General features: G+C 35.1%; 1 protein-coding gene across 1 annotated transcript in view; it reads left to right on the forward strand.

Annotated features, from left to right (window-relative positions):
- Positions 1 to 15,189, forward strand: part of LOC106087771 (voltage-dependent L-type calcium channel subunit beta-2) — a 91,701-nt gene extending 76,512 nt beyond the window's left edge. Inside the window, 1 exon segment of the mRNA XM_013252926.2 lies at positions 1,111 to 15,189. Within this exon segment, the coding sequence (XP_013108380.2) occupies positions 1,111 to 2,495 (1,385 nt within the window). The 3' untranslated portion in view covers positions 2,496 to 15,189.
- Positions 15,190 to 16,473: the final 1,284 nt, after the last annotated feature.

Genomic DNA, 16,473 nt, shown 5'->3' on the forward strand with positions numbered 1-16,473 from the left:
CTTATTCAGTCAAGGGTCCATCTAGCCATGTCCGTCCATTCGACTGTGGAAATCATGCTAAATTTCGAAGGAGTAAAAGTAGGCGCTTGAACATACCAAAACGCCATGTGCAAAATTTCAGTCAAATTGGATTATAAATGCGCCCTCTAGAAGCACAAGAAGTCAAGACCCAAGATCGGTTTATATGGCAGCTTTATCCAAATATGGTCCGCATTGTACAATGAAATAGATTACTATGCGATGAAGTCAAGTAACTCATATTACCTAGAAAGATTAATGCTTTCCCGAAACCTTTAAAACACAATAGCCTACTATTTGGGTGCAGGAAAACCAATTCTGTACAAACATTCAAAATTCCTTTTGATCCATCTACAATGTTATGTCCAAGTTCCCCTTTAATCCCAAGTTCCCATTCAACATTATTTTATGCGTACTCGTAAAAGACAACCCTAGACAAAATCAATCGATCACAACACTTGTATGACAGAGTTGTAGCGTGTATCCCTTGTTCCGTATAATAACTCCCCCAGTTCATGAAAGATTTTCAAACTAGGAGTTGCTCCCTGTAGTTCCGCCACCAACACCATCACCATCTACTACCGCTGCAGTAGATGGTGCATTTTTTTTTTTGTTTTGGAACATTCATGAAAATACTCTAGTCTTCCGTCCATCACTTGTCATAGTTACATTCGTTAGAAGTTGCGTTGATTAATTTGTTTAATTGTTCTTGTTTCGTTTTGTTTAATATTTTCTACTAACCTTTACAAGTGTTTTTGTTTTTGGGTTTTTTAACTTATAAACCAAGTTTTTTGTTTGTGGATTTTTTTAAAACTACTAAAAGGCAGAAAAAAGCAACAAAAAATTGTTTATTAAACTATTCAAATAACAATACGTACGTAATAAATAATACTCTCTACTACTACTACTGCATTTATGAGTGCTTGAGTTTTTACTATTTAAACCATTTACAAAAAAGTTAAAGAGAACCCAAGAAAATTGTTTTTGAACAAATTAACCCCGTCCCCGAAGTTTTGTGTTCCTGTTGCCAAACTCTAAAAGCGATTTCATTTACATGCAATGTTAACTGATAATTTGTTGTATAATTTTCAGGAGGTACTTCCTATTCACACAATCGTCGTCCAGCCTCTGGTGGGCATCATGATCGCGGCTATGAACGAGATCGCATGGAGCGGGAACGTGAACGAGATCGTTATGAACGAGAACGTGAGCGTGAGCGTCTGCATGCGCGTGAACGTGATCTCATGCACTACGATTTAAATAATGAGGAGCTTTTGGATGAGCGCAGCTACGCTGCCGATTACCCACCTCATCGGGGTGCCGTGGGCGGCAGTGTCCATGGGCATTTGTCACGCGGCAGCCGGCTAATGGATGACAGTGACTTGATGCACGAGAGGGATGAATTGCGTGGCGGACGTTACGCAAGTGGGGCCTCGGCCCGCATCATTGATCCCAGGGACCTACCTCCGTCGGCGCCAACAACAAGACGCGGAGCACCCATCGTTGATCGCGATGAATACAGTCCGCACCGAGGCGGTGGGAGTAGTAGGAGAATGCTGAATGCCATGTAGGAATCGTGGATATAGGGGTGGGATCAGATCGATAGTAAAGGCGCGACGATGATGGCCGGCAGTGCCACAACGTCCAGGGTTAGAGAGCACAAGGAAACTACAAATAGTTCTAGTAATATCGATCGCCATTATCAGCAACATCATCCGCATCACGAACATCATTTGACACAAAAACAATCACAACAATCCTCGAAATCACGATTATTGTCCTCCTCAATAACTACCTCCTCCACAGGCTGCGACCAGGGCAGCAGTAGTAATAGTAGTGGTAACATGAGTAGTAGTGGTAGTAGACGTCCTAAAATAAGTCATGCACGTTTCTCCCATATCGATCCCATGTTGTCACCGACATCACCACCATCACCACTTCCATTACAACGATCACAACAACAACTGCCACCGCCAACACTGTCATCATTGTCTCCGTCGTCACAACTACCACCACCACCACCTACGGCATCATCTGTATCAGATGTGACACCCGGTAGCAATGTCATCATGCAACAACCATCACTACCACAATCATCCTCATCATCTCTTCTTCCCATGCAGGAAAAGACGGATATATTCCATCTGCATCACTCATCCAACGATCAAGTACATTCCTCCTCCTCCGCCAGCAACAATTGTAATTCGGCCAATCTCGCCAATTCTTCGTCCTCACATCACATGAAATCGCAACTGCATCAACATCAACAACAGCAACAACAACACCAGCAGCAGCAGCAACAGCAACAACATTATCAAATGCTCAGAGGACGCCACAAAGATGATGACGGCAAGACAGACTATGCCACCTCGTCCTTTACGAACATGGACGACCTGACGAATGCCATACGCAATAAAGTTATCGTCGAAGAAGACGAAGAGGACATACTGAGCAGTGATAATACGTATTTGTATTAAAGAGATTTCATGTCATTCAATTGCGATATTTCACAATGATCAACATTGAATTATATTTTTTTTGAAGAGCTTTAAGTTGAGAGTATCCAAAAACACACATACATAGATATGTAAAAAGAAAACTAAAATAAACTGAAATGTGGCCAATAGTCGAGAGCTTGAGGTCTGGAGATGCACTAAGAAGGGGAAGAGAAAATGTTAGATGTTTACGTTGCTCAACCACAAATAGGCTGACCCATTTACCCACATTTTTTAATTGCAACCCAAACTATAGAATGTACAATTAAATCATTCACAAAAAACTATGACGAAAATTATTTCAATTAAAAATAAAAATTTTTCAATTAAAAAATTAATTGCATCAATCATTTTTTTATTGAATCCGGATTTTTTTCAATTAAAATCGTGATTGACATTTAGGAAATTTTCAATTAAAAAATTATTTGATTAATTTTTTTAATTGAATCTGCATTTATTTTCAATCACAATTGTGATGGAAATTTTTGTCATTTTCTATTAAAAAACTATTTGATTCAATATTTTTTATTGAACTTTAAAAAATGTTGTATATAAATGTGATTGACAAAGAAAAAAACCATAAGGGTCTAAACTTCTAACTTTTTTTATAACTTTTTTAAATACAGTTGATTTTATAAGGAGAAAATATTGGGTTGTCCAAAAAGTAATTGCGGATTTTTCATATAGTCGGCGTTGACAAATTTTTTCACAGCTTGTGACTCGGTAATTGCATTCTTTGTACTGTCAGTTATCAGCTGTTACTTTTAGTTTGCTTTAGAAAAAAAGTGTAAAAAAGTATATTTGATTAAAGTTCATTCTAAGTTTTATTAAAAATGCATTTACTTTCTTTTAAAAAATACGCAATTACTTTTTGGGCAACCCAATAGCTTTTTTCATTAAATTGTCGAACGAATCAAGTAACGAAGACAAAGCAATTTTAGTAGTCTAGGTGCTACTCTTATTTTTATAATTCGGAAACAATATTTTCCATTACATTTGAGTAGTAATAATGGAACCAAACATATACCTCAAATTCGTCTTCCAGGAGATCTACATATGTGAACCATGCTGCATCGAAATTGAGGTTAAGCCCAATGAAAAAACAAATTAGTTATTTCGGAAATTTCAATCATTTTTTAATTGGATCAATTAAAAATAAATATTGAAAAGTTTACAAAATTTCAATATATTTTTTAAATTGAATATGCAAATTGTTTAATTGAAAATTCGTTCAATTCTCATTTTCAAAAACTGTGATTGATATTATCATTTTCGTAATTGAAGCAGTTTCAAGTAAAAAATTAATTGGATCAATTAATTTCGTAATGGAACCCGATTTTCATTTGTTTCTATTTACTTTACTGCTTCATTCTAACAATTAGTACCTTATTTTTACCATTTCCATTAGCAAACTTCTAAGCTAGATTTCAATGAGTTAGTTTGTGATTTGGTCAAGACAAATCTAAGTCATATGACAATTTTCGTACTGGCAATAAAAACAATAAATAAAGTACTTATTTGGGTACTATTAGTAAAATTGGTATCCAAATTGATACAAAGTATTGTACCAATTAGATTTCCAGTACCAATATTGAAATATGATGTGTGATATGACAACTCATCTGCATGAAATAGGCTACCATTCTACCAAAGGTGATATGAGAATACCTTCTTTCCTGGACCTTAAGAAAGGAGCAAAAAATTATTTTGTACCGTATATTGTTGCAAATTCACGATTACATGTAACTTTATCCATGATTTTATGTATAATAAACCCAGATTTTCCATAAACATAGTTTTGTTGCCAAACAATATTATTTCACTTATGTTGCAGTTGAGGTTTAGAAGTGTGAGCGCTTAATAAAAACAGCAACTAGACTTCTTCATCAATTTGATGATACTGGAAGCCGAGTCTTCGTAGAATTTCTATCCTTCTATGTGGCTTTTATGAGGCCATGTCTTTAAATCGAGAGATCGTTCTATATGGCATCTATATCCAAATCTGAACCGCTCGAGACAAATTGAAGGATGGGATGTCGAAGGGCCTAACACAATGTCCTTTAAAAAATCTTACAAGGTTCTATTGAGTTTTTTTACTTTTGTATTAAATTATATATTGTTAAGTAAAAAAGTTAAACTGCAAAATCAAGTTGTGTTTATTTTGAAATTTTACTCGACTGGTAGGGAATTTGGTAGGTCGGAAAACTTTTTTTTATAGTGCCAACGCTGCTATTAAATAAGAGATCATGAGTACATATCTCCGCAGAGGCATCTAAGTTGTAACGTTTTTTTTTTTGTTTTGCTTATGAATAATATTGTTGTTGTTACTTGATGTTGGCATACAAAGCCAGTGCCTTTCAATAAAAAATGTTTACTTTAGGTCGTTGCGATTCAAAATAGATTGTTGCAGGAAAATTAACAAATTTTCTCGTTGTTTTTTTGACCAAAGTTGTTATCTTTCAACATAGTTTTTAATCTGTGCAGGATTTCTGGAATTAAAATGTAAATTACAATAAAAACTAGTCGCTAATCGAACTGAATCGCTTATTTCTTTTTGTGAGAAAGTCAATATGTTGAACGAAAAGATACAAAAACAGCACGCGGAATGAATTGAGCAAGTGAAACAGTTGAATTAAAAGGGTTGCTCACTTGCATTCAGAATATAACAGTAATTTCAACAAGCGATAACTTACTGGCAATGTAAACCTTGCATAGCATTATCTCTCCCTCTCTCTTGCTCCGCATCTCCTGCTCTCTTGATCCTTAGACTGGTGTGTCATCGGAGAAAGACCAAAGGTTATCATAAACTATTAACCATGTGAAAACAATCATTACTCAAACATCTCATACATTTAAGATGAGAGCGAAAGTTTTTTGTTTTTGTTTATTTTGGTAAAAATTTAAAGCATTTTTAAAGTGCCAAAACTACTAATTCAGCATTATAATTTGTCTCTCAGTTGTCGTATCTACTAATTATTCTCTTGTTGCAATCAAACGATAAAAAACAAACAAAGAAACAAAAAAACAAAAAAAAACACACAAAAACAAATCTCATATAAAAAAATTAGAGGAAAAATAAAACAAATTTCGGTTTCTGTTGAATAGAAGAACATTTTGTACATTTTATGATTAACAAATGCTGCAAAAAAAATTTTTAATTTTTGGAACTCGAAGAACAATATCCATTCGTCGTTATTCGAAAAAGAGAAAATATTGAGAAAAAGAGAAAATCGCTAAGAAGCCTAATGTGTCTTAAATTTTAGCTAAATATATTGAAAATAAACTAAAGAATAACTTAATAGCAGAACATATACTTTAAATTGTAAAAATATGAAAAAAAAAATATAAACTAAAATTTTTTTTATTTTTAATGACAATTTAACAATTTTCATGTTAAAAGTCAAATTTGTAAAAATCGTAAAAAAAGAACACAAAACCAAACTCAAAAAATTTAGCAAACAATTGTGTACTGAATAAGTGTCAGCTTTAATAATTTAATAATAGACAAATATGGAAAAAACAAAAAAAATGATAAAAACAAAACTTTGCAACAACAGTTTAAAACCAACAGAAAAACCAAGCAACTAAAACCTATGTTTGAATCCTCTATGCAACATAAACAAAAACTATTCTTGTATTTTTAAGAAATCCTTTCTAGTCTCACCCTCTCTCTCTCTCTCTTTCTATATATTTCGATTACAGCAACTCTATATTTGAAAATAAAAAGAATATCTCAAACAACAACTGAAAAGATTTACTTGTTGTATATAACTGATAAAGAAAATTACTATTTTTTTAAATCATAAAAAAATCCTTTTTTTCTTTTGTTAGTAAGGAACGGAGAAAAAAAAAACAAAAAATAATTTTACCAAAGAACCAGAATGTAACTCAAAATGCACAATGTATTTAAGGCATACAAAACAAATAACAAAAACCTAATGATATATATATATATATATATAGAAACAACAACTGATTTTTTATATTTCTTTACAAACAATAATTAATTTCATGAAATCTCTTTAATAGTTTTTAATTACAATTCATTTTAACATTTGTTTTTAGATTTTATAGAATTTGTTATAAATTTATAGGTTAAAAAGAAAAATTGCTATGGTGGGATGTTTTTTTTTTTAATTGGGTGGCTGATTGTTGTTGTGGCATTTTCGAATTCATTTAAAACCAGACCAGAGAACATATTATAGATCATCTCATAGATGTCGCTATATAAACAATAAACAATTTTTTATTTGAAAAACTTTGATATTACTTGGAATCATTTCAAAGATGTTGCCATATCAACAAATAATCAATTTTTTTATTTGAAAATCACTGATGTAACTATAACAATTTTTTTATATTGTCTAATCTTTTTTCTTCTATTCATATATTAGAGTTTTCCTGCGGCTTGATTTTTGATTTTTATACCCTACACCATTGATAAGTATACCGATCGACTCAGCATCACTTTCTGATTCGATTTAGCTATGTCCGTCTGTCCGTCTGTCCACGTTAATTTGTGTACAAGTTACAGGTCGTAGTTTTCATCCGATCGTCTTCAAATTTGGTACAGGCATGTTTTTCGGCCTAGAGACGAAGCCTTTTGAAATTGGAAAAAACCGGTTCAGATCTGGATATAGCTCCCATATACATGTTCGTCCGATTTGCAGTAATAATGCTATAAAATGGTCATTTGCTATCCGATTCTCTCGAAATTTGACTCCCAACATTACAAGTGAATTTCATTAAAATCGGTTCGGATTTAGATATAGCCCCCATATATATGTTCGTCCGATTTTCACTCCTAGAGCCACTGCAAGCACGTTTATTGACCAATCTTGCCAAAATATTGCACAATGCTTTCCTCGATGATTACCACAATACACATAGAGTTTGGTCAAAGTCGGTTCAGATTTAGATATAGCTCCCATATATATGTTCGTCCGATTTCCAGTAATATTGCAATAAAACGGTCTTTTGTTAACCGGTTTTCTCGAAATTCGGCAGGAGGGATTTTCTCGTAACTCTCAATATTACTGGTGAATTTCATGGAAATCGGTTCAGATTTAGATATAGCTCTCATGTATATATATTGCCCGATTTTAACTGCTAAAGTCACAGCAAGAGCATTTATTGATCCATCTTGCCAAAATTTTGCAAAACGCTATCCCCGATGACTGCCACACTATCTGAGGAGTTTGCTCGAAATCGGTTCAGATTTAGATATAGCTCTCAAGTATATATATCGCCCGATTTTAACTGCTAGAGTCACAGCAAGCGCATTTATTGATCCATCTTGCCAAAATTTTGCAAAACGCTTTCCTCGACGACTGTCACACTATCTAAGGAGTTTGCTCGAAATCTGTTTAGATTTAGATATAGCTCTCATATATATGTTCGTCCGATTTTGAGAAATATTGCAAAAAAGTGAACATTTTTTATCCGATTCTGTAGAAATTTTGCAGGAAGGATTTTCTTATGCCTCTCGATATTACTGTCGAATTTCACAGAAATCAGTTCAGATTTAGATATAGCTGTCATATATGTATATGGCCAGATTTTCAACCCAAGAGCCACTGCAAGCACATTTATTGACCAATCTTGGCAACATTTTGCACAACACTTTCCTCGACGACTACCACATTATCTGAGAAGTTTGCTCGGAATCCGTTCAGAATTAGATATAGCTTCCATATATACGTTCGTCAGATTTTGGGTAATTTGCCATAAAGTTGTAATTTTTCAACAGTAGTTGTTTGAACATATTTGCTCGCCGAGGTCCATCAAAATTGGTTCAGAATTGTATATAGGTCCCACATTATACTTATAGGGTAGGTGTTGGGTATTATATAGTCGGCACCGCCCGACTTTTGCCCTTCCTTGCTGGTTTAAAAAGGCGTTTGTTTGACCGCAAGTGTTACACATTGGGTACCTGCTTCGGCTTTGCTGTATTTCTAAACTCCGAGGAAGCTCAGTTGCTAACGAAGTTAGATGAGGCTGGTTCGGTTTCCACCAGAGACTTTGGTCTCCTTGATTTTTATTTGAACCATTGAGTAGAGCGGACGTTTTGTTATTTCACTCTGGAAGTATTTTCCTGTAACTCGTAATAGGTCATTATTTTTAGAAGAAAAATTCAAGTCACTCAAGGATAGTTGCGGTTGATGATCTGCGTCTGTTTCCAGTGGAGCGACAGATCTAGAGCCCGGGAGTAGGCTTAGATTGGATTCCAAAGACCCAACAGTTGCGATGGTGGTATCAGGCCGTAACATGTTGTCTTGTGTCTTGTGTTAGGCCCTTCGACATGCTTTTTTCTATTTGGCCCAGATCGGTCCAGATTTGAATATAGCTGCCATATGGACCGATCTGTCGATTTAAGGTTTTGGGCCCATAAAAGGCGCATTTATTGTCCGATGTAGCCAAAATTTGGGACAGTGATATCTCTATTTGAAATCTTGGCCCCATAAAGGCGCATTTATAATCCCATTTCACTGAAAGTTGACACAGTGACTTATGATAGGCTTTTTGACATCCATGTCGTATATGGTTCAGATCGGTCTATATTTGGAATTGAACATTGACTAGTTATTAGACCTCTCAATATCCGTGTCAAATTTGGTCCAAATCGGACTATATTTCGATATAACTACTTTGGGGGCATAAACTAAGCATTTTTCACCGGATAATGATGAAAGGTGGTTTACATATTGTATACCCGATGGGGTGGGTATCCAAAGTTCGGCCCGGCCGAACCTAACGCCTTTTTACTTTTTTGGCTTGATTTACGACTTTTTTGATGTTTGTGTTATTCGTTGGAAATGTATGTCCAGAGTTTTCGACAGGCTATCTCTGATAATTATTTATAAGATCGGAGTTCAATTGCAAACGGAATGACAAAATCAATATACAACTACAAACGACCGATCAAACCTGCAGATTGTAAAGTCCATACTGAATATATTTACTAAATGGGGCCGGCAATCAATATGTCATAGATTCAAATTGGTGGGTAACAAATGGAGTACCTCTGATTGAATAGAAGTCCTTTGCCTAAAATATTAAAATCGAAATCAAGCCGCAATTTATATATCCATAAATCCTTAATGAAGGATTATACATAGTTTTTTAAATGTTTTAGTTTGTTTTTTTTTTGCCTCTTTTAAAGATTCCAAGCAACATTTACCCATAGGATGCAATACATTTTTTTCACTAGTTTCATTATGTCATTAACATCTGCGCAAAACAAAATCGCCAAGAAAAATCCCACCCACTCCTATGAAAAAATGATTTGCAAATTTTTGTAGAATATTTGAATTTGAGATTGATTGATCTGATTCTATCCTGGCAAGCAGTCTTTTACAATTCCAATCGCCGTTACTTGCTAAATTGTGGCAATATATTGAACATGTTATTGTGAACTGAATTCAAAGTGATCAAACCAAATGGGATGCAATCTTTGGGTATTTTGCTAATATCACACCCCTATATCATTTGCCGCTTAACAAAAAAAAAAAAAAAATAATTGTGTATATAAGTGACTACAACAAATTACAATTGTTAAATGCTTTTTTAATTTATATTTCTAAGCTTTCGTACGAAGGAAATTATGTATTTTAGTTTGGAGTTAAAAAATTGTTATATATAATTAAAGATATTTGTTTTGTGTTTGTAAAAATTTTCAATTTTGAAAAGACTTGAACCTTGGACAATTAATTTCCAGGGTTATTTGTTTTTTTTATGAAATGCACAGAAAACATATGTGAATAGTAGCCATTCCGATAAAAAAAAAATAATTTAGTATTAAATTGAAATATTTTCAGAATTTCTGATGCTATATGAATTGCGCTCACATTGTGTGTTCCACGCTTTGAATAGTCTGTTTGAATAATTCTAATATTCCAATCAAAATTTATGATACAATTCTGTAGAAAAATCTTTAGGTAAGGTTGAAAAGAGGGTGCAGATATTAATCCGCCCATGCCACTATAGACATACACCTATGCCAGTAATCGGCTTGTGGTGCCCTCTAAAAAACTATAAAGTAACCCGTAAAAGAAAATTTTAGGTAGGAATTCCGTGCTACTTACAAAATCCTTAATTGTTTTCAATACCACTCCCCTAAATTGGTTTATGTCTGGTATTGTGTCTCCACCTAGGTGCCAATATCTGTTGGACGCGAAAGCCGGGCAATGACAAAGGAAATGCTCCAACGTCTCATCATCTTCCCCGCATGCCCCACACATGGTATCACTTACCGCATTGATTTTACATAAGTGAGCTCGTAGTCCTATGTTTCCCGTTATGATACCAATAGCTATACTGACCTCCTTCTTGCTTCCTTTCAGTAATACCCTCATCTTCTCACGATCTGGTTCCCCCCATAGGATTTTCGCCGTCCTACCGACCGTTTCGCTGTTCCACAAGGTTACATGCACAATCGCCGTCCACTCCCTTAACTCGGACTGCGTCTACCCGAAAGGCTTCGGGTTAACCAAGTTTATTGACGGCAGTTCTTTGGCCTTCACCGCCAAATCATCTGCCCTTTCATTTCCCCTTACCCCGTTATGGCCCGGCACCCAAATGATACGGATTTTGCCATCCTCAGAGAAGGCGTTAATCTCCTTCTTCCACTACAAGACTGTTCGTGACCTTACCGTCCTGGTTGTTATTGCCCATATGGCCATTTTACTCTCCGCAAAGATGTTCACACTCAACGTCCTCGCGTTAGCACCACACCACCTCAAGCATTCCGAGATCGCCCAGATCTCCGCCTGCAGGACCGTATTATGGTCTGGCTGTCTAAAACAGATCACAGTCCCTGGGTTTTCAATGTAGACCCCCAGGCCCACTCTGTCCTGATTTTCCAGATTGCAATACTAGGGTTCCGTCAATCCAAGACTGTGCCGATGACAGCAGTGCGTCGCACTCGACTTCAAGGTTAATCTCAGTTATCCGATCGGAAACCTCTCCCCTTCCCTCCAGGTTTCCTATCGTCGCCTCAATTATACCGCGATGAGTTGCTCCCATCCTCAATCCATTCTCCCATCGCTTCGGTCTCATAGCCGTAGTGGCTGCCTAACACGTAATATGTATTTCAATGGGTCGGATATCTACAATTGTCTCCAGTGCCCTAGTGGGTATGGTCCTCATCGCTCCGCCTATGCCAAGACAACATGTTCTCTGAACCTGTAGTATGGTCCTTATGTTGCACTTTTTCTCCATAGCAGACCACGAAACTACTGAAGCGTAAGTAAGTATTGGTCTAATCACGCTCCTGTAGAGCCAGTGGACTATCCTAGGATTCAGGCCCCATTTCGAGCCTACGGCCCGTCTACATAGTGCCCAACATCTGTGAGCCTTCACAGTACGCTCCAGAATGTGACACTTCCAATTCAATTTCCTGTCCAAGGTTACACCTAAGTATTTGACCTTGTCAGATATCGAAATCCTAATATTGAGCAAACGTGGTGCGTTAAATTGGCCCACCTTCGTCTTCCTCGTGAAACGGCATATTTCAGTCTTCTCTGGGTTGACATTGAGACCTCTGGGTCTAGCCCAGTCATATGCAAGACCCTTTCGGCCCTTCTGCATAGCCCGTTCGGATCCTAACCCTTACAAGTATTATAACATCGTGTGAGCAGACGGATTCAAATCCCCTCTCAGTCAGCATCAATAATAGGTCATTTATTATGGTCAACCATAGGAGTGCCGATAAAATGCCCCCCTGTGGCGTGCCATGTACCACTTTCTCCCTTATATTTATGCCATGGGAAACACAATATATCCACCTGTTCCTTAGCATATGGTTTATCCAGTCTCTTAGGACCGGGTCCACCCGGTACTGGTCTAAGGACTGGATCAGAGTGTCGGTCCGCACATTGTTGAATGCCCCCTCGATATCTTAAAGTGTAATAAAAAAGTTTAAAGTTGTTAAAACATTTTTAAGCTAAAACTTAGGTAAAGATGCTCCATGAAATCAATATCCCCATAGGTCATTCAAGGAAACGTAGAAGTTATTTCTTTCTTACTTTCATTGACCGCTGGCTGCAATTGTCGTCAGGTTATAAAAACGAATAACTTCGAATTAGCCTTCTAGTTCCTGTCGCCGATCCCACCAAGTCGCCTTAGAAATTCTAATAATTTGTGATTATTGTCATCTTTTAATTCCGACAAGTCTCGAGAAAACCGTATCGCGGATGTTCTTTAGTTACCTCTTTCCGTTTAGCCACGACAAATATACGATAGACAAACTCTAGATACACCATAATTTGGGTCTCATCTTGAAACAGCTAACTATGAACTGTTGTCAACTGTACCGAGTAAACTCCCACCCTTTGTCACACCGGGAGATTAATTCAACCTCGGGACAGCTTTCGCACTACTTCAAGGAGGATCCCATATCTTGTGACTATCTATATCATCTTCATTGTGTCTGCGTCCAGACCTTCGCATACCCAACTCAGCTGAATCCATCTAGCCATCGCCATCCCGTTCTTTTCGTTCTCCATCATTCTCTGGACTATCGTTTCAGGCGTAAAGTCGAATATTACTGTATCTAGAGCGTTTGAAGTGACTGAATATGTTCTCTATATAGTTTCCAACTTCCAGTTTTTCATGAATGCACTTGCTAGAAGAGCATTTGCCCATTCAACATTGGTATTTTCGGAAGTAACTATGGCCTGTCAACATCTGTGTGACTTAATAGTTGACATCGCACAGTGGGATACAATATAAAAGTACTAAAAAGAATACTGTCATATAAAAATGGGTGCAAATATAACTCTTTGAAGTTCAAAGGTTAGAGCTGAGGTGGTAACAAGATCATATACAAAGGCGTTGTGAGTATTTTCATCAATTCAAATTATGCGTCAAAAAAAATATCGAGACACACGTAAATTGTAAAATACGAAGCCAATCTCGGCCAAAATTTTAAACTTCTTTGCTGTGGTAATCTTTGCATAGAAAGCCTTGGATGAAATGGTCTATAGCCGGACAATATTCCGCAATGGAATCTAAAAAAAATCACAAAAAAAAATAAAATTTAAAGTCAAATATCTCCGAAACCAGAAGATATATTTTGGACCTCAGGCAGATTGGAACACAAGTAAATATTTGGTATCCTGAACAATTTTTTGAAATGTACCAACTTGAGGTACCTGGGACACCATCTTGACATTTTATAAATGATCTTTTTAACATTTTCTATCTAACCATTCAAAAGGGTTACCTCTATCCGTTCTCAAATGACAGATTTTTTTTACTATTTTTATACCCACCACCGAAGGATGGGGTATATATTTATTTTGTCATTCCGTTTGCAACGCATCGAAATATTAATTTCCGACCCTATAAAGTATATATATATTCTTGATCAGCGTAAAAATCAAAGACGATCTACACATGTCCGTCCGTCTGTCCGTCAGTCTGCCTGTTGAAATCACGCTACAGTCTTTCAAAATAGAGATATTGAGCTGAAACTTTGCACATATTCTTTTTTTTTGTCCATAAGCAGGTTAAGTTCGAATATGGGCTATATCGGACTATATCTTGATATAGCCCCCATATAGACCGATCCGCAGCCTTAGGGTCTTAGGCCCATAAAAGCCACATTTACTATACGATTTTGATGAAATTTGGGACAGTGAGTTCTGTTTGTTAGGCCCATCGACATCTTTGGCCCAGATGGGTCCAGATTTGGATAGAGCTGCCATATAGACCGATCTCTCGATTTAAGGTTTTGGTTCCATAAAAGGCGCATTTAGTGTCCGATTTTGCGATAATTTGGGACAGTGATTTGTTTTAGGCCCTTCGACATCCTTCTTCAATTTGGCTCAGATCGGTTCAGATTTGTATATAGCCACCATATAGACCGATCTTTCGATTTTAGGTTTTGCCCCCATAAAAGGCGAATTTATTGTCCGATGTCACGGAAATTTGGGACAGTGAGATAATTTAAGACCCTCGATATATTTTTGGATTCTGGCCCAGATCAATAAAGATTTGGATATAGCTGCCATATAGACCGATCTTTCGATTTAAGCTTTTGGGCCCATAAAAGGCGCATTTATTGTCCGATGTCGCCGAAATTTGGGACAGTGTGTTATGTTAGGCTCTTCGACATTTTTCTGCAACTTGGCCCAAATCGGTCCAGATTTAGATATAGCTGCCATATAGACCGATATGTCAATTTAAAGTCTTGGCCCCATAAAAGGTGTATTTATAATCCGATTTCACTGAAATTTGACACACTGACTTATGTTAGGCTTTTCGACATACATGTATATGGTATAGATCGGTTTATTTTTAGATATAGCTACTAAAAAGACCAATATTTGGTTATACACAATTGAACCTTGTACTTATTAATATTTGGTCCAAATCGCAACATATTTACATATAGCTGCTATGGGGCATACGGTATGCATTTTTCACCGGATTTTAACTAAAGGTGGTTTACATATATACCCGAGGTTTTTCAATTTTTCTTTCGGGATGAGCCTAATTATCAAAGATAAGATGTTTAATTAGACTATTCTGCAAATTGTGAAGTTTATAAAAAAAATCATAAACTTATATATTGTAAAATCGGAGTGGCCTCTTCACATTATTCTGTATTGTTAAGTATTTGGTCATGAATAAATTAGGAAGACAATTTTAAAAATTTAAAAACAATTCGAAATTAAAAAAAAAACACATTTTTTTTTAAACAACAAACAAAGCTTTATGGCAATGTTTCAATAAAAAAATAGATATTTTTATTTACATTTTGTCTACTATTATTTGATAAGCTTTAAAATTAACTAGTACTTTATAATAAATAAGCACACAAAATAATAATAGTTATATATACAAACAAAACTAACATCCTCCTCCCTCAAAAATGAAACGCTATAAATAAATAAAAACAATATAGACTTTAATAAAACAGAACTATATAATATGAACACCCCAATGAACAAAAGAAAAATGAAATAAAACCAGACAACAAAATTTAGTAAAATAACAGTTTTGACAAAAGTAAAAAAATAAAAAATAATTTTTTGCATTATACACACACATATTATATATATATATATATATATAAATATATATATATATATAAAAGAAAAGATTAACAATAAATCTAACATAAAATACTATCAATAAATTCGTAACAAAACATGCAGGTTTATTAGATGAGAAATATTGAAAACAAAAACAAAAAACAGAAAACTTGAAGAAAATCACTGATACGAAAATCTAAATGAACTTACTACAAAAACAACAACAAAACAAAAAATGTCCTCAATAAGCATAAAATAAGGTAAAAATAAAACAAAAAAAAAACTATTAAAACTTTAGCCTAGCATTATTATCAAAATAAATGCTTAAAATGAAAAAGTAAACCAGAACATAATGATTTAACAAATTTAACAGGACAATTTTCACACACACATATATAAATTATTTTTTTAAACAAACAAACCGAAAATACTAGAAGTATTTTCCAACAAAAATATCCTTTGAAGGTTTATAAAACAACCCAAAATATTTCCAGCAAAATGTTAAAAATAAAAACCAAACCAATCTAAAAACCTTTTGCTATAGAAAACGTTTTGTCTAAAATATTTTGTAACATTTCGTCCTTATATTCGATATTAATATCAAATCCATTTTGGTAATTCTCTGTGAAATGATTCAATTGAATTTTCCTATTAACAACACACAATGATTTAGTACAAGCGAATGTTTTGAACAGCCAAGATTATTTTCCAATTTTCAAGTTCAAGTTTAAATTGTTGTTTATCGAAATGGATTTGTTCAATTTACCCCCAAATAATAATGAGACAATGTAATTGCTACTTTTTTTTATAGCATTGCATACAAATAAATATATATATATATATACATAATAATAACTATAAAAAAAAACCAACTGCAACAAATTAAGAAAATCATGAAAACAAAATTTCTAGACAAAGGA

The sequence above is a fragment of the Stomoxys calcitrans genome, chromosome 3, assembly GCF_963082655.1.
Source record: "Stomoxys calcitrans chromosome 3, idStoCalc2.1, whole genome shotgun sequence".
Taxonomy (NCBI): domain Eukaryota; kingdom Metazoa; phylum Arthropoda; class Insecta; order Diptera; family Muscidae; genus Stomoxys; species Stomoxys calcitrans.